General features: G+C 47.3%; 1 protein-coding gene and 1 non-coding gene across 2 annotated transcripts in view; one reads left to right on the top strand and one right to left on the bottom strand.

Annotated features, from left to right (window-relative positions):
• The window catches only part of LOC125446585 (butyrophilin subfamily 2 member A1-like), a 30,640-nt gene extending 12,747 nt beyond the window's left edge, over positions 1-17,893 (top strand). The window contains exons 6-13 of the mRNA XM_059639374.1: positions 2,844-2,870; positions 3,094-3,120; positions 4,349-4,375; positions 4,514-4,540; positions 6,441-6,467; positions 9,485-9,511; positions 11,982-12,008; positions 12,954-17,893. Coding sequence (XP_059495357.1) covers positions 2,844-2,870; positions 3,094-3,120; positions 4,349-4,375; positions 4,514-4,540; positions 6,441-6,467; positions 9,485-9,511; positions 11,982-12,008; positions 12,954-13,480 — 716 coding nt within the window. The 3' untranslated portion in view covers positions 13,481-17,893. The remainder of the gene's footprint in view (positions 1-2,843; positions 2,871-3,093; positions 3,121-4,348; positions 4,376-4,513; positions 4,541-6,440; positions 6,468-9,484; positions 9,512-11,981; positions 12,009-12,953) is intronic.
• Positions 17,894-20,242: 2,349 nt separating this feature from the next.
• Positions 20,243-20,406, bottom strand: LOC125446685 (U1 spliceosomal RNA). Its single transcript, XR_007246455.2, has one exon. It is a non-coding gene; the product is annotated as a U1 spliceosomal RNA (small nuclear RNA).
• Positions 20,407-26,218: the final 5,812 nt, after the last annotated feature.

The following is a 26,218-nucleotide window of genomic DNA, read 5'->3' as shown; positions in this document are numbered from 1 at the left end:
AACCTCTCCACCCCTCTCACCCACTCCAACCTCTCCCCCGCAGAACGGGCAGCCCTCCGCTCCCTCCGCTCCAACCCCAATCTCACCATCAAACCTGCAGACAAGGGAGGCGCAGTGGTAGTATGGCGTACTGACCTCTACATCGCCGAGGCCAGACGCCAACTCTCCGACACCACCTCCTACCACCTCCTCGATCATGACCCCACACCCGAGCACCAAACCATCATCTCCAACACCATTCACGACCTCATCACCTCAGGGGACCTCCCACCCACAGCCTCCAACCTCATTGTTCCCCAACCCCGCACGGCCCGTTTCTATCTCCTTCCCAAAATCCACAAGCCTGCCTGCCCCGGTCGACCAATCGTCTCAGCCTGCTCCTGCCCCACCGAACTCATCTCCACCTATCTGGACTCCACTTTCTCCCCCTTGGTCCAGGAACTCCCCACCTATGTCCGTGACACCACCCACGCCCTCCATCTCCTCCAGGACTTCCAATTCCCTGGCCCCCAACACCTCATCTTCACCATGGACGTCCAGTCCCTATACACCTGCATTCCGCATGCAGATGGCCTCAAGGCCCTCCGCTTCTTCCTGTCCCGCAGGCCCGACCAGTCCCCCTCCACCGACACCCTCATCCGCCTAGCCGAACTCGTCCTCACCCTCAACAACTTCTCTTTTGACTCCTCCCACTTCCTACAGACTAAGGGGGTGGCCATGGGCACCCGCATGGGCCCCAGCTATGCCTGCCTCTTTGTAGGTTATGTGGAACAGTCCCTCTTCCGCACCTACACAGGCCCCAAACCCCATCTCTTCCTCCAGTACATTGATGACTGTATCGGCACCGCCTCTTGCTCCCCAGAGGAGCTCGAACAGTTCATCTACTTCACCAACACCTTCCACCCCAACCTTCAGTTCACCTGGGCCATCTCCAGCACATCCCTCACCTTCCTGGACCTCTCAGTCTCCATCTCAGGCAACCAGCTTGTAACTGATGTCCATTTCAAGCCCACCGACTCCCACAGCTACCTAGAATACACCTCCTCCCACCCACCCTCCTGCAAAAATTCCATCCCCTATTCCCAATTCCTCCGCCTCCGCCGCATCTGCTCCCACGACAAGACATTCCACTCCCGCACATCCCAGATGTCCAAATTCTTCAATGACCGCAACTTTTCCCCCCACAGTGATCGAGAACGCCCTCGACCGCATCTCCCGTATTTCCCGCAACACGTCTCTCACACACCGCCCCCGCCACAACCGCCCAAAGAGGATCCCCCTCGTTCTCACAGACCACCCTACCAACCTCCGGATACAACGCATCATCCTCTGACACTTCCGCCATCTACAATCCGACCCCACCACCCAAGACGTGTTTCCATCCCCACCCCTGTCTGCTTTCCGGAGACACCACTCTCTCCGTGACTCCCTTGTTCGCTCCACACTGCCCTCCAACCCCACCACACCTGGCACCTTCCCCTGCAACCGCAGGAAGTGCTACACCTGCCCCCACACCTCCCCCCTCACCCCTATCCCAGGCCCCAAGATGACATTCCACATTAAGCAGATGTTCACCTGCACATCTGCCAATGTGGTATACTGCATCCACTGTACAGGGTGTGGCTTCCTCTACATTGGGGAAACCAAGCGGAGGCTTGGGGACCGCTTTGCAGAACACCTCCGCTCAGTTTGCAACAAACAACTGCACCTCCCAGTCGCAAACCATTTCCACTCCCCCTCCCATTCTCTAGATGACATGTCCATCATGGGCCTCCTGCAGTGCCACAATGATGCCACCCGAAGGTTGCAGGAACAGCAACTCATATTCCGCCTGGGAACCCTGCAGCCTAATGGTATCAATGTGGACTTCACCAGTTTCAAAATCTCCCCTTCCCCAACTGCATCCTTAAACCAGCCCAGTTCGTCCCCTCCCCCCACTGCACCACACAACCAGCCCAGCTCCTCCACTCCACCCACTGCATCCCAAAACCAGTCCAACCTGTCTCTGCCTCCCTAACCGGTTCTTCCTCTCACCCATCCCTTCCTCCCACCCCAAGCTGCACCCCCATCTACCTACTAACCTCATCCCACCTCCTTGACCTGTCCGTCTTCCCTGGACTGATCTATCCCCTCCCTACCTCCCCACCTATACTGTCTCCACCTATCTTCTTTACTCTCCATCTTCGGTCCGCCTCCCCCTCTCTCCCTATTTATTCCAGAACCCTCACCCCATCCCCCTCTCTGATCAAGGGTCTAGGCCCGAAACGTCAGCTTTTGTGCTCCTGAGATGCTGCTTGGCCTGCTGTGTTCATCCAGCCTCACATTTTGTTGTCATGGATTCTCCACCATCTGCAGTTCCCATTATCTCTGATAAATTTGTCTTGTGGGTAACCTGGGCAAACCCAGAAGACACAATATCAAGTCAAAACTGACAAGAGTCGCCACAGGGAGACATTTACTGCAACTCCCAACCTTTGCTGAATCTCAAAGCTAAAATGTGTGAAAGCTAGAAATCCTGGTTCTATGAGAGCTGGCCACACCCATTCAGGTTGTTCTCACCTTTTTAAAAAACAAACGGCACCTTTGTTTTTAAACCTTTTTTTTTCAAAAATAAAGGACAAAGTATACATCTCGACCCACAGTGTTGTCACAAGATGTATTGTGGGTGAAATTATGACTGAGTTGTTCTTGTCTCTACTGTAATTAGTGACTTGCAGAGTCAATACCCCAATCAAATGAAAGCATTCATTAATTAAACTGTCCGCAACAGTGATTTAATAGTCTAACGTTTTACAGCTTGTGTGATTGCTATCCAATGAAACTGTACGTGTCTTATCTTTCAGAGTTCAAAGTTCGACCTGCCATCGATGGTAAGTCCAGTTCTTAACTGTTGAAACATATTCCATTCTTAAAAATGAAGAGAAACATGAAGAGCATTTCTTGATTGTCAGCGGCAAAACGTAGCCTTTTGCAATGTGTCTTTTTCAATAATGCAACAGTAGCAGTTGATGTTTTAGAAATTCAAGCTTGGTAAGGTTTTACTGAACCAGGATGTTGATGAATTACACCTTCTTTTATGTTCTTTCATTGCAGAATATGAAACATTGTGTGCCAAGTTCGGTAAGTGATTACTAACCAAAGTACATAAAGCAATTGTCTTAAAACTTATCTTTGGATTATTTTCCAGTCAGCATCTTAGAGAATGGGTGACTGCGGTTCTTTATGCCGGTAAAGCATGGAACAAAGTTCATTGATTACTGCTTTCCTTACACACGTTTAAAGAGACGGCAAGAACATGGGCGGCACGGTGGCTCAGTGGTTAGCACTGCAGCCTCACAGCACCAGGGACCTGGGTTCAATTCCAACCTTGGGTTCGGCTGGAATCGAACTAGTCTGTGCGAAGTTTGCACATTCTCCCCGTGTCTGCGTGGGTTTCCTCCGGGTGCTCCAGTTTCCTCCCACAGTCCAAAAATGTGCAGGTTAGGTGGATCGGCCATGCTAAATTGCCTGTAGTGTTCAGGAGTGTGTGGGTTATAGGGGGATGGGTCTGGGTGGGATGCTCCAAGGGGCAGGGTGGACTTGTTGGGCCAAAGGGCGTGTTTCCACACTGTAGGGAATCTAATCTAAACATGCTTGGAACTCAACCCATTTTCCTTAAAATAAACGAAAACAGTAGTGATACTGCCAGTGATTTTAGCTGATTGGAACTTGAACTGGAGTTGGAATCCTTACAGTCCATCAAATTGGCACAGTCTTCTTGCCCTGGGAACTTTGAAGAGCTTTCAAGAACTGCTAGACATGACTGTTTTTAATTGAGATTCAAATTGGGGTGGGGGTGGGAGTGGTGGAGCAAGTTGCAAACACCAACATCTGAGATGGCAAGATGCTCACCCCACCCCTGCCACCCCCAATCACAAAGCCTCTGTAATAGGTGACCTAATCTCTGGAATAGTGCTGCCTGAGGTAATGTTCTGGGGACACAGGTTCAAATCCCACCACCAACTGTATTTTTCAGCAACTCTTCCATATTAGGTCTGAAACTCTTATTTAAGAATAGAAAGTTTTTTTTTTAATCATTGACCCATGGGAGGTGGATTTCACTGGGCTGGGCCAGCATTTATCACCCTTGACAAAGTGGTAGTAAGCTGCCTTCTTAAACCACTGCAGCCCACATGCTCTAGTTTGGCCCTTAGGTGTTTTTGTTTCGCAATATGACGGCTCAACAGAACGTGTAGAATTTTTAAAAAGTAACAAAATTTCTAGTACCTGCATTTAGTTGTGTCGGCAGCTCCTAACATTTGTGGCAAAAAAACAGTGTCATTAATGTATGGTTTTTCTTCACTCACAGATCAAGTAAATGCATGTGCTGAGGAAGGTGGGTCCTACTTCCTTTGTAATGCTAATTCATATGCATTAACATAGCACGGCCTGAATTAATGCTAAGAAATAAACAGCAGAATTTTTAAGTACGTAATAAGGCATCTAATCATTGTCATCATTTCTTTCCAAACAGAAAAGAAAAATCTATTAATACAGATAGGTAAGGTTACGCATGATGTATAATACTGTGTTGTCCTTATCATGTAGCTGCAGGTGAAGAGAAATGGCATTCTGGTCAGTTTGTGGAGCTAACTTTATTTTATGTCCCTTTATCAGGGGTTGTTCATAAATGGGTGAGGGGGAATGGAGGAAGCACTGCTTTTAAAACCCGCCCAAATAATTTTCCATTGACTTTGATTTAAACGTCTGCAAGATGTACATCTAATTCTGCACCTAACCTCGATGACAAGGTTGAGTTAAAGCTTTCCATCTGTATTCCCATTTCTAATTGATTTATTTTCTGTCCTCAGTAATTCTCTTCCTCTATAATCTGTCTTCACTTCCTTTTCTCCTTTGCACAGTTGCAGCACATCCGTATCGGCCTGTCAAAACCACTTTGACATCAGACTGGGCAACTAATTTCTTGTGTGGAATATAACGCAGGCACTAATTAAATATGATGATTCTGGCATTACTCTTGCCAGTCACGAACAGGGCAGTAGAAGATTTGTAAACTGTTATCATTTGGAGAAGAAAATGGATTGTTGTAGAGAGCTCCACAGAAGAGTTGTTTTTTAAGAGGTCAGAAAATCATTTTGAACGGTGAGTTCAAACATGGTTTCCAAGAAGACAAGCAAGTTGTGTGAAGTGACTCAGTCAGATACCTGGGTGATTAATTGCTGAACGTTTACAAAGTGGAACTTTTATAAATATAGAACTGGCCAGAGGATGGAGCTAGTTTTCAGTTCAGAAGAACAGTTTCAAGCCAGTAAAGGGGCAGTTTGTTTATGAAGCCTTTTGGCTGGAAAGAAGTCTTTCGTTTATAAAGCGTCCTAAGGAAGGACGCTCTGTGTCTTTTGACATGGAATGGAAAATGTTTGTCATTTTTTCTGTCACCGGGAGAAACAGTAATGGAGAGAACCATATCTTACAAATGCCTTGAAAGTCACTGAAAAGAAGTACTTGCACTGTCTTCAGTTAAGAAATTTAAAAAGTTAAGTCTGGAATGAAATTCCAGTGGGATTGAGTAGCTGTAAAGGATACTGTTGGGAAAACAGTTGACTCCTTCAGTTTGCTGTTTTTGTCAAGACCTTTCTAACATGTTTTTCAACCCTTTTTGTGTTGAACTTGTATTGTTTGTTAAGGGAACTGTGTGAGAACATTTTCAATAGTTAACCACCACAGGAACCAAACTGCAAAAACAAAACTCTTAATTTATCAGGCCAAGTTTAACCCTGAGATCTGACTTGTCCAGTACCACCATCAGCTGGGTTCAGAATGCTATAACATTTATTTTGGTGTCTTTGGCTTTCTCTAAAGCCAATCAGCAAATGGCATCCTGTGATAGAGTTAGACTTGTGGTTAACCCTAACCCGATCCTATCCTGCTCACTTAAATTTACAGTGACTTTGATTGGAAGTGTGCATATCGTTGGAGTCAGACTTAGTTTTGTTGCACAATGTGGACGAATACACAGATATGTTACGTTATATGTTATATACAGTCCAATATATCGACAGACATCACACAAGCCTGTCTGAATGGGAACACGGACGGGACAAACATCTCTCAGGCCTTTATCCAGGGCCTCAATACTGCAGGGGAGAAGAAAACTGACAATGGACAAACAGCACTTATATTTGGATTTGGTTGAAGTATCACGTTTGTGTAACTGTGCTCCTTTTGAGCTAATAGTTAATGGTATTTTAATTGCTTTATTAAGATAGATGGGTGACTGTTTAATTAACATCTCAGTTCACTCCTAAAGAGAGACTGCAAGGACGCTGGGCTGGTCAATGAAATGCATTCTGGGAATAAATCTGTTGTCAATTAAAGTATGAGCGTCTAGTTTTAATGTTGCACCTTGGGATCAGTGTAATTTTAATTTGTTTTTTTTTCAGAAAACGAAAGGCAGGCCGCCAAATTAGGTAAGACTCCTTTATTACGAGGATCAAAATTGTCAATGAGTTTCTAAGACTTCCAGCATCTGTAGCTGTTACCCTGTCGTCAGTTTCATCTAATGAAGGCAGTACAGTGGCTCAGTGGTTAGCATTGCAGACTCACAGTACCAGGGAGAATGGGAACTGCAGATGCTGGAGATTCCAAGATAATAAAATGTGAGGCTGGATGAACACAGCAGGCCAAGCAGCATCTCAGGAGCACAAAAGCTGACGTTTCGGGCCTAGACCCTTCATCAGAGAGGGGGATGGGGGGAGGGAACTGGAATAAATAGGGAGAGAGGGGGAGGCGGACCGAAGATGGAGAGTAAAGAAGATAGGTGGAGAGGGTGTAGGTGGGGAGGTAGGGAGGGGATAGGTCAGTCCAGGGAAGACGGACAGGTCAAGGAGGTGGGATGAGGTTAGTAGGTAGCTGGGGGTGCGGCTTGGGGTGGGAGGAAGGGATGGGTGAGAGGAAGAACCGGTTAGGGAGGCAGAGACAGGTTGGACTGGTTTTGGGATGCAGTGGGTGGGGGGGAAGAGCTGGGCTGGTTGTGTGGTGCAGTGGGGGGAGGGGATGAACTGGGCTGGTTTAGGGATGCAGTAGGGGAAGGGGAGATTTTGAAACTGGTGAAGTCCACATTGATACCATATGGCTGCAGGGTTCCCAGGCGGAATATGAGTTGCTGTTCCTGCAACCTTCGGGTGGCATCATTGTGGCAGTGCAGGAGGCCCATGATGGACATGTCATCAAGAGAATGGGAGGGGGAGTGGAAATGGTTTGCGACTGGGAGGTGCAGTTGTTTGTTGCGAACTGAGCGGAGGTGTTCTGCAAAGCGGTCCCCAAGCCTCCGCTTGGTTTCCCCAATGTAGAGAAAGCCGCACCGGGTACAGTGGATGCAGTATACCACATTGGCAGATGTGCAGGTGAACCTCTGCTTAATGTGGAATGTCATCTTGGGGCCTGGGATGGGGGTGAGGGAGGAGGTGTGGGGACAAGTGTAGCATTTCCTGCGGTTGCAGGGGAAGGTGCCGGGTGTGGTGGGGTTGGAGGGCAGTGTGGAGCGAACAAGGGAGTCACGGAGAGAGTGGTCTCTCCGGAAAGCAGACAGGGGTGGGGATGGAAAAATGTCTTGGGTGGTGGGGTCGGATTGTAAATGGCGGAAGTGTCGGAGGATAATGCGTTGTATCCGGAGGTTGGTAGGGTGGTGTGTGAGAACGAGGGGGATCCTCTTGGGGCGGTTAGAATACACCTCCTCCCACCCACCCTCCTGCAAAAATTCCATCCCCTATTCCCAATTCCTCCGCCTCCGCCGCATCTGCTCCCACGATAAGACATTCCACTCCCGCACATCCCAGATGTCCAAGTTCTTTAAGGACCGCAACTTCCCCCCCACGGTGATTGAGAACGCCCTTGACCGCGTCTCCCGCATTTCCCGCGACACATCCCTCACACCCCGCCCCCGCCACAACCGCCCCAAGAGGATCCCCCTCGTTCTCACACACCACCCTACCAACCTCCGGATACAACGCATTATCCTCCGACACTTCCGCCATTTACAATCCGACCCCACCACCCAAGACATTTTTCCATCCCCACCCCTGTCTGCTTTCCGGAGAGACCACTCTCTCCGTGACTCCCTTGTTCGCTCCACACTGCCCTCCAACCCCACCACACCCGGCACCTTCCCCTGCAACCGCAGGAAATGCTACACTTGTCCCCACACCTCCTCCCTCACCCCCATCCCAGGCCCCAAGATGACATTCCACATTAAGCAGAGGTTCACCTGCACATCTGCCAATGTGGTATACTGCATCCACTGTACCCGGTGCGGCTTTCTCTACATTGGGGAAACCAAGCGGAGGCTTGGGGACCGCTTTGCAGAACACCTCCGCTCAGTTCGCAACAAACAACTGCACCTCCCAGTCGCAAACCATTTCCACTCCCCCTCCCATTCTCTTGATGACATGTCCATCATGGGCCTCCTGCACTGCCACAATGATGCCACCCGAAGGTTGCAGGAACAGCAACTCATATTCCGCCTGGGAACCCTGCAGCCATATGGTATCAATGTGGACTTCACCAGTTTCAAAATCTCCCCTTCCCCCACTGCATCCCTAAACCAGCCCAGTTCATCCCCTCCCCCCACTGCACCACACAACCAGCCCAGCTCTTCCCCCCCACCCACTGCATCCCAAAACCAGTCCAACCTGTCTCTGCCTCCCTAACCGGTTCTTCCTCTCACCCATCCCTTCCTCCCACCCCAAGCCGCACCCCCAGCTACCTACTAACCTCATCCCACCTCCTTGACCTGTCCGTCTTCCCTGGACTGACCTATCCCCTCCCTACCTCCCCACCTACACCCTCTCCACCTATCTTCTTTACTCTCCATCTTCGGTCCGCCTCCCCCTCTCTCCCTATTTATTCCAGTTCCCTCCCCCCATCCCCCTCTCTGATGAAGGGTCTAGGCCCGAAACGTCAGCTTTTGTGCTCCTGAGATGCTGCTTGGCCTGCTGTGTTCATCCAGCCTCACATTTTATTATCACGGTACCAGGGACCTGGGTTCGATTCCACCCTCGGGCAACTGTCTGTGTGGAGTTTGCATGTTCTCCCCGTGTCTGCGTGGGTTCCCTCTGGGTGCTCCGGTTTCCTCCCACAGTCCAAAGATGTGCAGGTTAGGGTGGATTGGCCATGCTAAATGCAGGGTTATGGAGATAGGAAGTGGGTCTGAGTTTAGATGCTCTTCAGAGGGTCAGTGCACAGTTGATGGACCCAGTGGCCTCTTTTTCCACACTTTCTGCATTCTATATTCTGTGTTTCAAGGGGTGGAGGCAAAGATGTAGTTCAGGATCTTCACTTGGTCTCAATAGGAAAGCGTCTACTGTCCTTCAGAAATACTCTTGGTGCTTGAAGCATTTTGAGAGGATGAAACATTCCAAATAAATGTCATTATTACTTGTGATTTTTAAATCATGAAGTTATATCTCAAACATATTCTCTCTTTCAGAATACGAGAAGCTTCTCCATCAATTAGGTATGAAGTTCATCTACTTGTTGCTTAATTGTTTATCTTTACTGTAACAGTGGTTTATGTTTTTGCATTGTAGTGATTTTTTTGCTGATGTAACAATATGAGATTCAAGTTAAATGGTCATAGAGCTACACAGCACAGAAACAGACCCTTCATTCCAACTCGCCCATGCCAACCAGATATCCCAAATTAATCTAGTCTTGTTTGCCAGCATTTGGCCCACATCCCTCAAACCCTTCTTATTCATGTACCCACCCAGATGCACTTTAAATACAATTGTACCAGCCCCCACCACTTCCTCTGGCAGCTCATTCCATACACGCATCACCCTCTGTGTGGAAAAAGTTACCCCTTAGTTCCCATTTAAATCTTTCCCCTCTCACCTTCAATCTAGTTTTTGCAACTCCTTGTTACGTTAAATTTATGAGCGGCTTATAGAAAACTGTTGATCTGGAAATGATTATAAATGAAGTGGTCAGTTAGCTCAGTCAGCTTGATGGCTGGTTTGAAATGGTAAAGCTATGCCAACAGCCTGGGTTCTGTTCCCATCACTGGGCTGAGGTTACTATGAAGGACTGTCCTCCTCGACCTCTCCCCTCACCAGAGACATGGTGACCCGAAAGTCTTTTTCTTTCTATTCATTCGTGGGATGAGGTTGTCACTGGTGAGGCAGCATCTATTGCCCATCCCTAATTGCCCAGAGGGCAGTTCAGAGTCAACCACATTGCTGTGGGCCTGGAGTCACATGTAGGCCAGGCCTGGTGAGGATGGCAGTTTCCTTCCCCTAAGGATATTAGTGAACCAGATGAGTTTTTCCAACATTCGATGATGGATTCACGGTCATTAGATTCTTAATTCCAGATATTTACTGAATTCAGTTTCCACCATCTGCCATGGCAGGATTTGAACCCAGGTCCCCAGAACAACATCAGCGTCTTTGGATTAACAGTGTGGCGATAGGCCTTTGCCTACCAATCATGTTTACCTCTCGCTTTCTTCCGCTCCCTCTTTCTCTTCCCCTCTCTCTTTTTCTCCCCCTCTCTCTCTCTTTCTTCCCCTCTCTCCGTCTCTCAGTTTTTCTCTGAGAGGGGAAACAATTAAACATGACCTGAGAGACAACGTTTTCGCACAGAGGGTGGTGTGTGTGTGGAATGAGCTGCCAGAGGAAGTGGTGGAGGCTGGTACAAATATAACATTTAACAGGCATCTGGATGGACACATGAATAAGAAGGGTTTTGAGTGATATGGGCCAAATGCTGGCAAATGGGACGAGATTAATTGACGATATCAGGATTGCATGGACGAGTTGGAGCTAAAGGTTCTGTGCTGTATGACTCTATATAACAAAGCTGCCCACAAATTTGGGCTATATCCTGGTGACAGCATTCAACTCCTCTCTGTTCAAAGCACTAGATGTCTTCATATGTCTGCTAATTTGTCTTACGGGGCATCTTAGATTGACTTTGAGTCCATTCTTGTTACCGGATAACCATAAACATGCCCAATATTTTTTAAAATTCATTCATTTTGTCATTGGCGAGGACGGATTTTATTGCCAATCCCAGTTGCCTGTTGAGAAGGTGGTGATAAGCTGCCATCTTCAACCACTGCCATCTGTGGGCGTTAGGTCACCCATTGTGGGTGTTCCTGGGCTTTGACCCAGTGACAGTATCAGGACAGCGACGTAGTCCCAAGTCAGGGTGGTGTCTGAGTATCTTGAAGGGGACTTTACAAGTGGTGGTATATTTCCTCGTTCATTGTGCAGAAAATGAGAAGGTATCACACAATCATTAACACAGGGTTGAATTTTTTTCCAAAAAAACACGATTCCACCCTAGGTTATAGTTTAAAGAGTGCTGCCATCATTTATAACTTCCATCTGTCAATAACTGCCATCATACTTCCCTTCTCTCTCATTTGCTGAGAAATTTGCGCTGTGCTCCGAATACGTTAGAGTGCTTTGAAGTCTATTTGTGAAGAAAGCACCAAAACGAAGCTGACTGATGGTTTAATACTTGCCAAAGAGCCTACAATTCACCAGCAATCCACCAACAGATACACATTGACATGTAGAGATAACAAGGTGTAGAGCAGGATGAACACAGCAGGCCAAGCAGCATCAGCGAGAGCAGGAAGGCTGATGTTTCGGGCCTAGACCCCGACAGCCTTCCTGCTCCTCTGATGCTGCTTGGCCTGCTGTGTTCATCCAGCGCTACACCTTATTATCTCAGATTCTTCAGCACCTGCAGTTCCGACTACCAGATCGACATGTAGTTACCCAGCCAATGACCCACACTTGTTTTTCTAATTCCCTTTGAATATCTTGCTTTTTGAGCATTCCTCAGTATTAGATACGCAAACAATAGAATATTCTGCACAGTGCTTGTGTTTTCCTTTGTATTAGCACCATCATGTTTACAGGGACATTGTGAAATGCACTGGTCGCTGTTAATGGCTTGTGATTTTTTTTTAGAGTGGGACAAGATGCTGAGATGTGTAGGTAAGTGAAATGTTCTTCAAAGTTGTACGTGCACAGAACTATCCAGGAAGAGAGCCACCTGTCCCCAGCCCCTTCCATTTTTCACTCACCTCACCAATGTTGGTTTGATACTGGGTTGGTTTTCACGTCTGCAAAGCCAACTACCCAGCTCTGGTGTGGAAGCAGGCCATTCGGCCCAGCGAGTCCACGCTGCCCTCTAAAGCACAGCCCACCCTCTTCCCTATAACCCTTTGCATTTCCAATGGCCAACCCACCTAACTTACACATCCCTGGGCACTACGGGACAATTTCCCATGGCCAATCCACCCTACCCTGTGCATCTTTGTGGACTGTGGGAGGACATCCACGCCGTCACAGGGAGAATGTGCAAACTGCACACATACGGCCGGCCGAGGGTGGGATCTAACCCAGGTCCCTGTCACCGTGAGGCAGCAGTGCTAACTGCTGAGCCACAGCACTGGTGAAAGATCAGACTGTGTTTCTCCAACACCTACTTCCGGGTGAGCGCTGAGTTGGCTGTAATTAAATGTTGGCCAAAGCTATTGTCCTCTGTCCCCGCTGCAGACAACCACGTTCCTCTCCCCGAGGTTACCATTCTGCAGAAATGGCTAACGCAGAGGGTTGTGGAAGCTCTGTTGTGGAATGTATTTGAGACTACGCTGGAGGGATTGCAGTTTTTTTTTGGTGGAATTGAGGGAAAAAGGGGCAATGGAGTGCAGCCTGAGATCAGGCCACAACACTGGTTCTAATTGGGGGGAGTAGCAGGCCCGATGGGCCGAATGGCCCTCTTGTTGCTCCTGGTCCTTGTGTCACCAGTGCGGGATGAGGGTGGGGAATGTCTCTCGCCTCTTGTGCAGATGCAGGTTTCGATTGCAGTCGGGGGTGGGGGGACGAGGGTGTGAGGTGGATTGGCGAACAAAAGTGTCAGTAACGTCCCTGCTGCAGCTTCAGTCACCCTGGACCCCGACACGGCGAACGGAAACCTGGACGTGTCACTGGATCACCTGGAGGTGAAAGACGGTGGCGGGTGGCGCAACGTCACGGAGAACCCGAAACGCTTCGAGCGGTACCCGTTCGTCGTGGCCAGCGAAGGCTTCCAGTCGGGAAAGCATTACTGGGAGGTGGAGGTGGGAGAGTCCAACAACTGGGACCTGGGCGTGGCCCGGGGCTCGGTGAGACGGAGCGGGCGCATCGACCTGGACGAAGAGAACGGATACTGGGTCGTCGGGCGCTACTGGGACAAGTATGAGGTGAAAAACGTGGAGAAGACGGAGCTGATCCTCAGCGAGAAGCCCACAAAGATCGGGATTTTCCTCAACTGGGAGGAAGGGTTGGTTTCGTTCCACAACGCAGACACGAAAAGCCAGCTCCACGTCTTCAGGACGCACTTTGAGGAGGAGATCTTTCCCTTCTTCTGCCCTTGGCGGTCTCAAGAGCCATTGAGAATCACTCCTGTTACGCTGGAGAGCTGACCATGAACTCTCCTTGAAGCGCAGGGGCAGAGGTGGGCAGCCTAGAGGCCTACTGTCCATCACTTCCATGTCCGTTAGAAACACATACCCAACGATTCTCATCCCACTTTTCAGCTCTTGGCCATGTATGACTTAGCAGCGCAAGTGCAGGAGGTCAGATGTCAACATCTGTTCCCCTTTTTGTTTGTGATGTTTCCCCGCTGTGGACAATGCAAACTGTCCAACTGCTGACTCGAACAGCCTGATGTTTCCTGATGTTGTTTCTGTACGGCAGGTTGTGCTGATCAGAACTGGGAACAAGCCAGCAACTTTAACACTGTTAGCACCGCACTTCACCCATCTGATCCTCCGGCATGTCTCTTTGTACTCTCTCTCTTTTTTTACGTACTCTGTCTCAATGTAATCCCCTTGAGAAACACGTGGAGTGTTGGAAGGATTTTCCAGCAGACTGACAACTAGTTGAAATACTTTAGGAACTGCCCTCCCACATGAAGGGTAAACATCCTGGATTGGCACTTGAAACCTTTTCTCAATCAGGGACGGTACAGTTACCAACTGAACCACAAGATGTGCCTAAAGGGGGCTGATTCCGGTGCTGCCACCATCCTGGAGTGGGATTTGAACCTAGATCGTCGTCTCTCGAGAGTTGTCCAATATGCCACAGCTGGCTGACATCTGGAATTGTGCTCAGCACAATCTTACATGGAGAGATACCAGAACGTTCTGTAACCATCACCTTAACCTCTCAGTCCTGACTACAACCAAAGTGTCCCTTCACATCTTGATTTGACTGGATAATTAATGTCTTCTGTCTGATATCCAGGAGCGATTAACCATGGCGACTGTTTTATTTCACCTGTTTGTACCAGAGGCAAACTGAGCAACACATTCGTTCCCTCAGTTTTATATCAGCTCATCCTTCAGGAAATGTGAAATTAAATCTGTTTGTTTCATTTTTGTTTTGCTGTTTCTCTTCAGTTGTAATAGCAAATGCTGATTGGAACAACTGGACTCAGCACATGGTGTTGCCCTGAAAGTGTGTAGCCATGAATTTACGGGTTTAAGTATAACACAAGGAAACTTCTTCACTCTCCTGCCCCCATGTCTGTCCTGACGGCCACGCCTCTGCTCTCCTGACTCACGTTTGGAAGATTGTGTTGAGAAGGTGGGACAAGTAACTTATGTTTCCAATTTCGACTTACTCACAGGATACTGGGAGGTGCCTTCATTCAAGATTGATGGAAATTTCAGCTTTTGTAACCCCGAATGGACTGTACCAGTTTAAAGTCGTGCCATTCAGTAAGAAGAATACACTAACCATATCTTAAGGACTAACCAATAAGGTCATTTCCAGATTACCCAAGTGTACATCGACCTGATGGGTTTTAGTCACACATGGTGGGAACATTTGCAGCATCTAGCAGAATTGTTTAATTGACTTTGGGAGGTGGGCTCGGTGATAAAGCTGACTAACAGTGAGTTTGCAAAAGCCCAAGTCACATTTTCTCACCCTACCCTTGGACAAGGACAGAAGGCCCCTTGGAATGTGAAAACAAAGGCCATTGGGAGAGTTTCCCATACCATCGACGAAGAGGGCATTGTTACAATTGCTGGGGTTAGTGAAAATTTTATTGCAAATCTGTTCTGAATTTTAGCAGTGTTGTTGCTCCACTGACTGACCTATTGAAGAAGTGCAGAAAATCTCAGGGGATGGGAGAATATCAGAAAAGCCTGAAAGCAGAGTTGACCTTCTCCCTGATCTCAGCCACTCCCAATTACACAAAAGCCATTCAAGCAGCTATTAATGTGATTGATTTGGCTGTTGGTGCTGTACTTTTTTCCAGAAGATGACAAGTGTCCTGAATATTCGTCAAAAGAAATATTCCACCGTTCAGAAAGAGACCTTGAGTTTGGTGCTGGCATTGCTTATAATATAAATGTTGTAATGTACCGGAGACAATTGTGTCTACTGAACATAAACCCTTAATATTTTTGGAAAACATTGAAGGTACCAGCCTGACAAAAAGAAGTTTATTATTACAGCCGTTTACCTCAAAAATTATGCACATGACAGGATGAGAGAACGTAATTGGCCATGTGTTGTCATAACTTTGAAGAAAGGTTGAGGTGTTCAGTGACAGAGGAAACTGGGCCATTTTACATACTTAAAGTTAATGCAATGTATATGTATACTGATGACATGAAACTGACATCTTTGAAAATGAAGTCAGCTTTGCATATCGTGGTTCATTTTTTTTTTGAGGGGGGAGGGTGTGACGATACTGTGCCTTTAGGCGATATGTCCTGTGCTGTATCCCTTGCAGAGGGGTGGTGTCACAATGTTGCTGAAATGCATCATTTAGATGTGGAGTTGGTGAACAGCTTTGAGTTCGACCCTGTATTTTTATATCGAGTAAGGCCAAAGATTCATGAGTGAGTGGACTCACTCTCACACAGACATAGCCAGCTTTAGTTTGGCTTTCAGTTAGCTCAGTAGGTTTTTGCTCAGGCTGAAAGCTTGAGTTCTCTGCTGCTAGGTTTCCTGCACTGGGGTAGAAGCCAAATTCCTCAAATGGATCACAGCACATTAACAATGCTAGATAATAAAGTGTGAAGCTGGATGAACACAGCAGGCCCAGCAGCATCTCAGGAGCACAAAAGCTGACATTTCGGGCCTAAACCCTTCATCAGAGAGGGGTATGGGGTCAGGGTTCTGGAATAAATAGGGAGAGAGGGGGAGGCGGACTGAAGATGGAGAGAAAAGAAGATAGGTGGAGAGGAGAGTATAGGTGGGGAGGTAGGGAGGGGATAGGTCAGCCCAGGGAAGACGGACAGGTCAAGGAGGCGGGATGAGGTGGTAGGTAGGAAATGGAGGTGCGGCTTGAGGTGGGAGGAAGGGATGGGTGAGAAGAAGAACAGGTTAGGGAAGCGGAGACAGGCTGGGCAGGTTTTGGGATGCAATGGGGGGAGGGGACGAGATGGGCTGGTTTTGCGATGCAGTGGCGGGGAGGGGATGAACTGGGCTGATTTTGGGATGCAGTGGGGGAGGGGGAGATTTTGAAGCTTGTGAAGTCCACATTGATACCATTGGGCTGCAGGGTTCCCAAGCAGAATATGAGTTGCTGTTCTTGCAACCTTCGGGTGGCATCATTGTGGCAGTGCAGGAGGCCATTGATGGACATGTCGTCTGAGGAATGGGAGGGGGAGTGGAAATGGTTTGCGACTGGGAGGTGCAGTTGTTTATTGCGAACCGAGTGGAGGTGTTCTGCAAAGCGGCCCCCAAGCCTCTGCTTGGTTTCCCCAATGTGGAGGAGGCCACATCGGGTGCAATGGATACAATATACCACATTGGCAGATGTGCAGGTGCTTGATATGGGAGGTTATCTTGGGGTCTGGGATCGGGGTGAGGGAGGAGGTGTGGGGGCAAGTGTAGCATTTCCTGCGGTTGCAGGGGAAGGTGCCGGGTGTGGTGGGGTTGGAGGGCAGTGTGGAGCGAACAAGGGAGTCACGGAGAGAGTGGTCTCTCCGGAGAGCAGACAGGGGTGGGGATAGAAAAATGTCTTGGGGGGTGGGGTCGGATTGTAGATGGCGGAAGTGTCGGAGGATGATGCATTGTATCCGGAGGTTGGTGGGATCGTGTGTGAGAATGAGGGAGATACTCTGGGGGCAGTTGTGGTCGGGGGAGGGTGGTGTGAGGGATGTGTTGCGGGAAATGCAGGAGACGCAGTCAAGGGTGTTCTCGACCACTGCGGGGGGAAAGTTGTGGTCCTTGAACAACATGGACATCTGGGATGTGCTGGAGTGGAATGCCTCATCCTGGGAGCAGAAGCGGAGGAATTGGGAATAGGGGATGAAATTTTTGCAGGAGGGTGGGTGGGAGGAGGTGTATTCTAGGTAGCTGTGGGAGTCGGTGGACTTGAAATAGACATCAGTTTCCAGCTGTTTCACTGGAATAATACACGCAGATTGGGCAGCTGCGATCCTTATTTGCATATATCCCTTAAAAGGAAACTTGCCTCACCACCATCCCCCCCCCGCCTTCATGCTGCCTCCTGATTTGTGGAGAGATTTCCCCAGATACACTGCAAGTAAAGTTCAAACTTCACTCTGTTTTCGAAACACTCCTCAAACTTTGATGTGAACACGAATAAAAGCGACGTCCAAAACTGCCTCGTGAAACCTGAAGCTTTTATTTTTGCGAATTTGTTTAACCCTTTGTTTACCTTTAACTCTGCAAATATCTCTTCAATCTGATACATGACTTCGCCGGAAATGTTATTCAAGATTAAGGGGTGCCAGGGAGAAGTGAATATTTCTCAACAAGATTTGGATGAGACATTAAACTGAGATAACCACCTCCTCTGGCTGCACGCTCCAGCGACTGACCACCCTCTGTGTCCAAAATAAAACAGCCTGTGATTAAGATTTAAATAACGTTGGTTGTGTGTCTGATTTACTTATTTACATTAACAATGAGACATGGTTCACCATGAGACTTAGTCGATTATCGTCGAATCTCAAGATGGATACATATGTGCCCAACTTTACAAAAGCCGTCTTACCCTTTAAATTCCTGAGTAACATTACAGTTCTTAAATGCCCTCAGACTGGTTTACAATCTGCTTTTTGTTGTTTTTATTTCAAAAATGTACTCTATTCGTTAAAATTTTTTGCATATACACATTGTCACAAATGCGGTTTGATTCTACACGGTAGCATATCAAGTAAACAAGTCCATATGAAGGGCAATATCCAAAACATTGACTGCTCCTTTACTCCAGATGATGCCTGGCCAGCTATGTTTTCCAGTGTCTTATTTGTCTAAGGTGGATTCCAGCATGTGAAGAAGTGGAAGCTTTGGCCAGAGGGACGAGTAAGTGGATCAGCAGCAGCGTGTGGAGGGGCCTGCGATGAGGAGCAAGAGGTTGGGAATCCATGCTCATCCTCAGGCCCAAGGGCTCCAGTTCGCACGCGGTCCCTGTCACACAGACTCTGGGCAATGTCAAGCAGCAGAGGAGGAGGAACAAGAAGAGAGAAAGATGAACTCAATTGCAGTGAAATCTTGCATGACATTCAGTGACAAGATGGTACCACAGCATGGCAACATTTTGCATATAACACATAAAAATTGACTTTCCTCTGTACCTTTATCTACATGCGACAATAAATCTAAATCTAATCTGTTTGTGAGGGGAGTGGTCTTAGGGGAATCCTGTGCTGCCAGCCCATCTGCCCGGTGGTCAGCCAAGATGGTGTCTTCAAGCTACAAGGGCGTCAGGCTGTCCCAAGTCAAAATAGAGATAGCTGGACACTTTCAGCAGGTCTGGCAGCATCTGTAGAGAAAACGCGGGGTTCATGTGTTGGTCCAGTGGGCCTTCCTTGGAATGGTTTTCCTGTTTGCTCAAAAGCGGACCCCGGAGTTTCTGTTTTCTATCCTGCAGCCTATACCAGCTGTTCATAAAACTTACCCGTCAGTGCCAACTCTGCTTTTCTTCAGGTTTCCACTAACGTCTGTACCATCTCCCTCATTCAGCCTACCACCTCGTTCCTCTACCTTCATTTCTGCCTCACCTATCTCTTCCCCCACGGACAGCTTTCTGTCTTTCTTTAAAACGATATTAATCTTGTGGATTTGCACAGAAGCAAACTGACCCACAGAGCTGAACACAACTTACCAGGTAAAATGGTTTAAGAAGCATCAAGACAGATGCATAGAACTGCGCTGTAAATCTGGAAGGAAAAACATAAGCTGCCAAGAAGTGTCGCTCTTCGAAGCTGCCAGACCGGCATAAGACTGTAACTAGGAACACCGACTAACTTAATCACAAAAACTCTTTTTTTAAAAAAACGATACTAACCGGGGAGAGCGCGAACGCAGTCCCCCACTACCAGGCAAGTATCCCGCATTTGGGGCATCGCAGGCGTCAGTACACCTGAAGTGCAATGGGCCAGTCTCGTCCTGGGAGAACTTTTTTTTATTTGAAAAAAATATACTTTATTCATAGAATGTACAAAAATAACATATTTATACACCTACACAGTCATGAAACTGCTCCGGGTTACCTGGGGGTACGTACAGCAACTAAAAGAAAAAAAACAAAACAAAGAAAAAAATCCCTGGCGGTCGTCTCCCCGCACAGCCCCTGTTGGCCCCCTAACCAGTTGCGGAAGGTGCCAACTGTGCCCAGTTACCAGATGGGGCCCCTTTTTCTATTCTGGACGAGGGGTTTCATACGGTCAATTACTCGCTCAATTAGTCGAGCTCCACGCATAAATTGACATTTAGATTTACTTCAGTACAGGAGTAAAGTTAAAAAACACATCACCATCTAAGGTAGAAAAATATCGATGTACAAATATACTTCTTTGAGTACTATCCCAGTAAAACAGGAGTCTTGGAGATGCGCTGTGATCCGTTTGAAGAATTGTGCTTGTGCTCCGCCAGAGAAGCTTCGGTGGGTGATTTTCCGATGTTGGTAGTATTCAAAGAAACAAAGTTATTAGAATAAGTTGTAAAAAAAGGAATAAGTTAATAGTTAATATTAAAGTCACTGTTAACACAGACTGCTGAAGTTGCTACCGATTTGATCTCCTGGTAACTCGAGAACACGGACCTGCACGATCCACGCGCACACCGAGCTAAGAAGAGTGCTGCGGGCGTCTGACAGCCCAAATCCAAGACTATACGACAACATGCTGCCAGACCACGCTGGCTCGACCTATGGGATAAAAGCACGTGTCTACCATTTTTTTTCCAGAAATCAGGGGAGAGCGCGAACGCAGTCCCCCACTACCACAAATTTTGCAGTCGAGTATCCCGCATTTGGGGACATCGCAGGCGTCAGCACACCCGAAGTGCAATGGGCTAGCCTCGTCCTGGGAGAACCACCTTGTTGATCATGGTATCTCCCCTGCCAGGTAAGTATGCTCACAATTCTCACTCGCTCACATCCCACAACACCCGCTACCTCTCACACTCACATTCGCTCTGTTTTCGCACATCGATAAGTCACCCACCGAAGGTTCTGCGCCGGGGAAGGAGCCCAATTCCTTACGTGGATCACAGCACATCTCAAGACTCCTGTTTTACTGGGATAGTACGCAATCGAGCGACTGAGATTCTTATTTACATATATCCCTTCGAAGGGAAACACTCCGCCCCCCCTGCCACCACGCCGCCTCCTGATTCGTGGAGAGAATCCCCCAGATACGCTGCACGTTCGAACTTCACTCATGTGAACGCGAATAAAAGCGACTTCCAAAACTGCCTCGTGAAACCTGAAGCTTTTATTTTTTGTGAACAAGTCTAACCCTTTGTTTACCTTTAACTCTGCAAATGTCTCTTCAATCTGATACATGACTTCGCCGGAAATCTTATTCAAGATTAAGGGGTGCCAGGGAGAAGTGAATATTTCTGGACAAGATTTAAACTGAGATAACCACCTCCTCTGGCTGCACGCTCCAGCGACTGACCACCCTCTGTGTCCAAAATAAACGGCCTGTGATTAAGATTTTAATGACGTTTGGTTGTGTGTCTGACTTGTTCACATTAACAATGAGACATGGTTCACCATAAGACCTCGTCTATTATCGTCGAATCTCAACTCGGATACAATATGTGTCCAACTCTACAAAAGCCGTCTTACCCTTTAAATTCTTGAGTAACATTACAGTTCTTAAATGCCCTCAGACTGGTTTACAATCTGCTTTTGTTGTTTTTATTTAAAAAATGTACTTTATTCATTAAACGTTTTGTATATACACATTGTCACAGCAGCATATCAAGTAAAAAAGTCCTTATGAAGGGTAATATACAAAACATTGAGTGCTCCTTTCCTCTAGATGCTGCCTGGCCTGCTGTGTTCTTGCAGTGTCTTGTTTGTCTAAGTTGGATTCCAGCCACTGCAGTTCTTTTAATCTTAAACAAATAAAACGTTTGAATTTGACTCAATCCCAACAAACCAAAGGTATCTCTTCTCCAAGCACGTCTAAAGTACACAGATCCTTGAAAGTTGCCACCCAGGTTGACAGGGCTGTTAAGAAGGCATTACAGTGTTTTAGCTTTTATTAATAGAGGGATTGAGTTCCAGAACCAAGAGGTTGTGCTGCAGCTGTACAAAACTCTGGTGCGGCTGCACTTGGAGTATTGCGTACAGTTCTGGTCACCGCATTATAAGAAGGATGTGGAAGCTTTGGAAAGGGTGCAGAGGAGATTTACTAGCATGTTGCCTGGTATGGAGGGAAGGTCTTATGAGGAAAGGCTGAGGGACTTGAGGCTGTTTTCGTTAGAGAGAAGAAGGTTGAGGGGTGACTTAATTGAAACATAAAAGATAATCAGAGGGTTAGATAGGGTGGATAGGGAGAGCCTTTTTCCTAGGATGGTGACGGCGAGCATGAGGGGGCATAGCTTTAAATGGAGGGGTGAAAGATATAGGACAGATGTCAGAGGTAGTTTCTTTCCTCAGAGAGTAGTAAGGGAATGGAACGCTTTGTCTGCAATGGTAGTAGATTCGCCAACTTTAGGTACATTTAAGTCGTCATTGGATAAGCATATGGACGTACATGGAATAGCATAAGTTAGATGGGCTTCAGATCGGTATGACAGGTCGGCACAACATCGAGGGCCAAAGGGCTTGTACTGTGCTGTGATGCTCTATGTTCTATGTCAATTTATATTTTCCTCAGCTAACAGAGGTTGCCGTGGATACCCACATGGGCCCTAATTATGCCTGTCTCTTCATGGGGTTCATGGAATATTCGCAGAACCCTAGGATCCCTACAGTGTGGATACAGGCCCTTCTGCCCAACAAGTCCACACCAAACCTCAGAGCATCCCTCCCACCTGTTACAGCTGCCTGCCTGTCTCCTTCCCTTACCCTACCTCCTCTCCCTCACCTCACCGTGTCTCCCTCATCATACCTTCTCTACCACATCCTACCTTCTCTGCCTCATCCCAACTTCTATTGCTCACCCTACCTTCTCTCCCTTACGTGACCTTCCCTCATGGCCTCCTCGAGCTGTCTTGCTTGTTCAGCTCCGGGGACCAAGGCCCTAGCGCTGCTCCTCCCGTCTCGTGGCTGGTCCTGAACTCAGGCTTTCAGCTTTGGACTGGGGCCTAGCGGTAGCTGCGCAGCCTACATATGGCCCTTTTGCCTGAGCTCCTGTTACCACAGCAGCGGGAGGTCATTGCACCCCTCCTACACCCAGCTCAGTGTTTGTGTAACCTGCAGTAATTTTATAACAACTCCCCCAGTCCTGTGTTACATAAACCCCAGCAATTTTATAACAACTTCCCGGAGCCCAGTGTTGAAATAACACCCGGTAAGTTTATAATAACTCCCCAGCCCACTGTATATGTAGCTCCCAGTAAGATTATGACAGCTCCTCCAGCCCAGTGTTTATAAAATCCCCAGTAGGTTTATTACTCCCTAGCCCAGTGTTTATATAACACCCAGCAAATTTGTAACAACCCTGAGATGTTATTGGGATAACATTCCATTGATTTCTATACTTCTAGAAATTAAAGTCTTTTATCTGCCTACACGTAGGTATGCAGGCACTGCCCTGAAGCTTCCTGCCCAGCTAGGAATTCAGTGTAAAACTTTTGTAACTCCTTATCTTCCCACACATCGGTATGCAGACACTGTCTTAAGCTTCCTGACCGAATAAAATTAGAATTAAACTGTTTCAAATAGGGTCAAGTGGGGAACATTTGTAAAGGTGTGAAACCTCTAAAGCATGTAACTTCTGTCTCTGACAAAGGGGCCAGGGCACTGACTTTGTTCTAGCCAGACACACCGGCAATTTGAAATCACAATCTATCCCGATAACAACTTGAAATCGCCTCCTGCCATTAGCAGCCACTTCACTAGCAATCGATACTATATCCTGGTCTTTTATGTTCTTGATGTAATAATTGTTTGGTATCCTGTCTTTATCTGTTGTAGTAATTGTTTTATGTATCATGCCATTGTAAATTGTGAAATCGTTTTTTGTATTGTGTCTTTTGTAAAGTATAAAAAGCGGGTACTGTCTGCTGCTCGAATTACTTGCGAGACTCTGCACTCTGTGCCAGGTTGAGTACAGTGATTCTCCACAGCTTGTACTTGCTTTGTAATAAAAGGATTTGTGTTTTTCTAAACAGGTCAGCGTCTTAATAATGCATCAAGTCTGTGAGGGTCTCCGAAAATGAACTTGACAACCCCAGCCCAGTGTTTATACAAACTCCTGAATCTCTGTAAATTTATAAATTACTCACCCCTCCATTTCACCTCCTCTGGTAGCTCATTCCATACACACGTCACCCTCTGCATGAAAAAGTTGCTCCTCACGTCTCTTTTAAATCTTTATCCTCTCACCTTAAAACCTATGCCCTCTACATTTGCATTTGTCCTGGGGAAAAGACCTGGACACCCTGTACATTCCCCTCATAGTTTTATAAGCTTCTCTGAGGTCAACCCTCAACTTTCGATGCTCCAGGGAAAATAGCCCCAGTCAATTCAGCCTCTGCCTAGAGGTTAAAACCTCCAACCCTGGCAACATCATTCTAAATCTCCTCTCAACTCTTTCATGTTTAACCACATCTCTCCTATCGCAGGGAGACCAGAATTGAATGCAGTATTCTGAAAGTGGCCGAGCCAATGTCCTATACAGCTGCAATGTGACATCCCAACTCCTAATCTCAATGCACTGACCAATGAAGGCAAGCGTACCAAACGCCTTCTGCACCACCCTGTCTACCAGCAACTTCACTTTCAAGGAACTATGTACCTGCACCCCAAGATCTCTTTGTTCACCAACACTTCCTGGGCCCTACTATTAATTGCATATATCAAAGAACAAAGAACAAAGAAACCTACAGCAGAGGAACAGGCCTTTCGGCCCTCCAAGCCTGCGCCAATCAAGATCCTCTGTCTAATCTGTCACCTATTTTCTAACGGTCTGTGTCTGTTTGCTCCCTGCCCATCCATGTACCTGTCTTAAAAGATGCTAACGTGTCTGCGTCTACCACCTCCGCTGGCAACGTGTTCCAGGCACCCACCACCCTCTGTGTAAAGAACTTTCCACACATATCTCCCTTAAACTTTCCTCCTCTCACTTTGAACTCATAACCCCTAGTAATTGAGTCCCCCACTCTGGGAAAAAGCTTTTTGCTATCCACCCTGTCTATACCCCTCATGATTTTGTAGACCTCAATCAGGTTCCCCCTCAATCTCTGTCTTTCTAATGAAAATAATCCTAATCTACTCAACCTCTCTTCATAGCTAGCACCCTCCATACCAGGCAACATCCTGGTGAACCTCCTCTGCACCGTCTCCAAAGCATCCACATCCTTTTGGTAATGTGGCGACCAGAACTGCACACAGTACTCCAAATGTGGCCGAAACAAAGTCCTATACAACTCAACATGACCTGCCAAATCTTGTACTCAATACCCCGCCCAATGAAGGACAGCATGCCATATGCCTTCTTGACTACCCTATTGACCTGCGTTGTCACCTTCAGGGAACAATGGACCTGAACACCCAGATCTTTCTGTTCATCAATTTTCCCTAGGACTTTTCCATTTACTGTACAGTTCACCCTTGAATTTGATCTTCCAAAATGCATCACCTCGCATTTGCCTGGATTGAACTCCATCTGCCATTTATCTGCCCGACTCTCTAGTCTATCTATATTCTGCTGTAATCTCTGACAGTCCCCTTCACTATCAGCTACTCCACCAATCTTAGTGTCATCAGAAAACTTGCTGATCAGGCCACCTACACCTTCCTCCAGATCATTTACATATATCACAAACAACAGTGGTCCCAACACGGATCCCTGTGGAACACCACTGGTCACAGGTCTCCAATTTGAGAAACTCCCTTCTGCTACTACCCTCTGTCTCCTGTTGCCTAGCCAGTTTTTTATCCATCTAGCTAGCACACCCTGGACCCCATGTGACTTCACTTTCTTCATCAGCCTGCCATGACGAACCTTATCAAATGCCTTACTGAAGTCCATGTATATGACATCTACAGCCTTTCCCTCATCAATCAACTTTGTCATGTCCTCAAAGAATTCTATTAGGTTGGTAAGACGTGACCTTCCCTGCACAAAACCATGTTGCCTATCACTGATAAGCCCACTTTCTTCCAAATGGGAATAGATCCTATCCCTCAGTATCTTCTTCAGTAGCTTCCCTACCACTGACATCAGGCTCACCGGTCGATAATTACCTGGATTATCCTTGCAGCCCTTCTTAAACAAGGGGACAACATTAGCAAGTCTCCAGTCCTCCAGGACCTCACCCGTGTCTAAGGACACTGCAAAGATATCTGTTAAGGCACCAGCTATTTCCTCTCTTGCTTCCCTCTGCAACCTGGGATAGATCCCATCCGGACCTGGGGCCTTGTCCACCTTAATGTCTTTTAGGATACCTAACACTTCCACAAGTCCTGCCCTGGTTTGCCCTACCAAAATGCATCACCTCGCATTCATCTAAATTAAACTCCAACTGCTGCTCTTGAGCCCATCTGATCAAGATCCCCTTGTACTCTGAGATAATCTTCTTCACTGTCCATTGCACCACCAACTTAACTGTCATCTGTAAATGTACGAGCCATACGTCTGACATTTACAGCCAACCATTAATATAAATGACGAAAAGCCATGATCTGAATGAATAGTGGGTTAGAATTATCAGGTTGGATGGTCCACTCCTGTTACTATGTTATAAGGCAGCCACTGTCGCTG

The sequence above is a fragment of the Stegostoma tigrinum genome, chromosome 34, assembly GCF_030684315.1.
Source record: "Stegostoma tigrinum isolate sSteTig4 chromosome 34, sSteTig4.hap1, whole genome shotgun sequence".
NCBI lineage: Eukaryota > Metazoa > Chordata > Chondrichthyes > Orectolobiformes > Stegostomatidae > Stegostoma > Stegostoma tigrinum.
The sequence above is the reverse complement of the archived record's forward strand: the minus strand, read 5'-3'. Positions and strand labels throughout refer to the sequence as shown.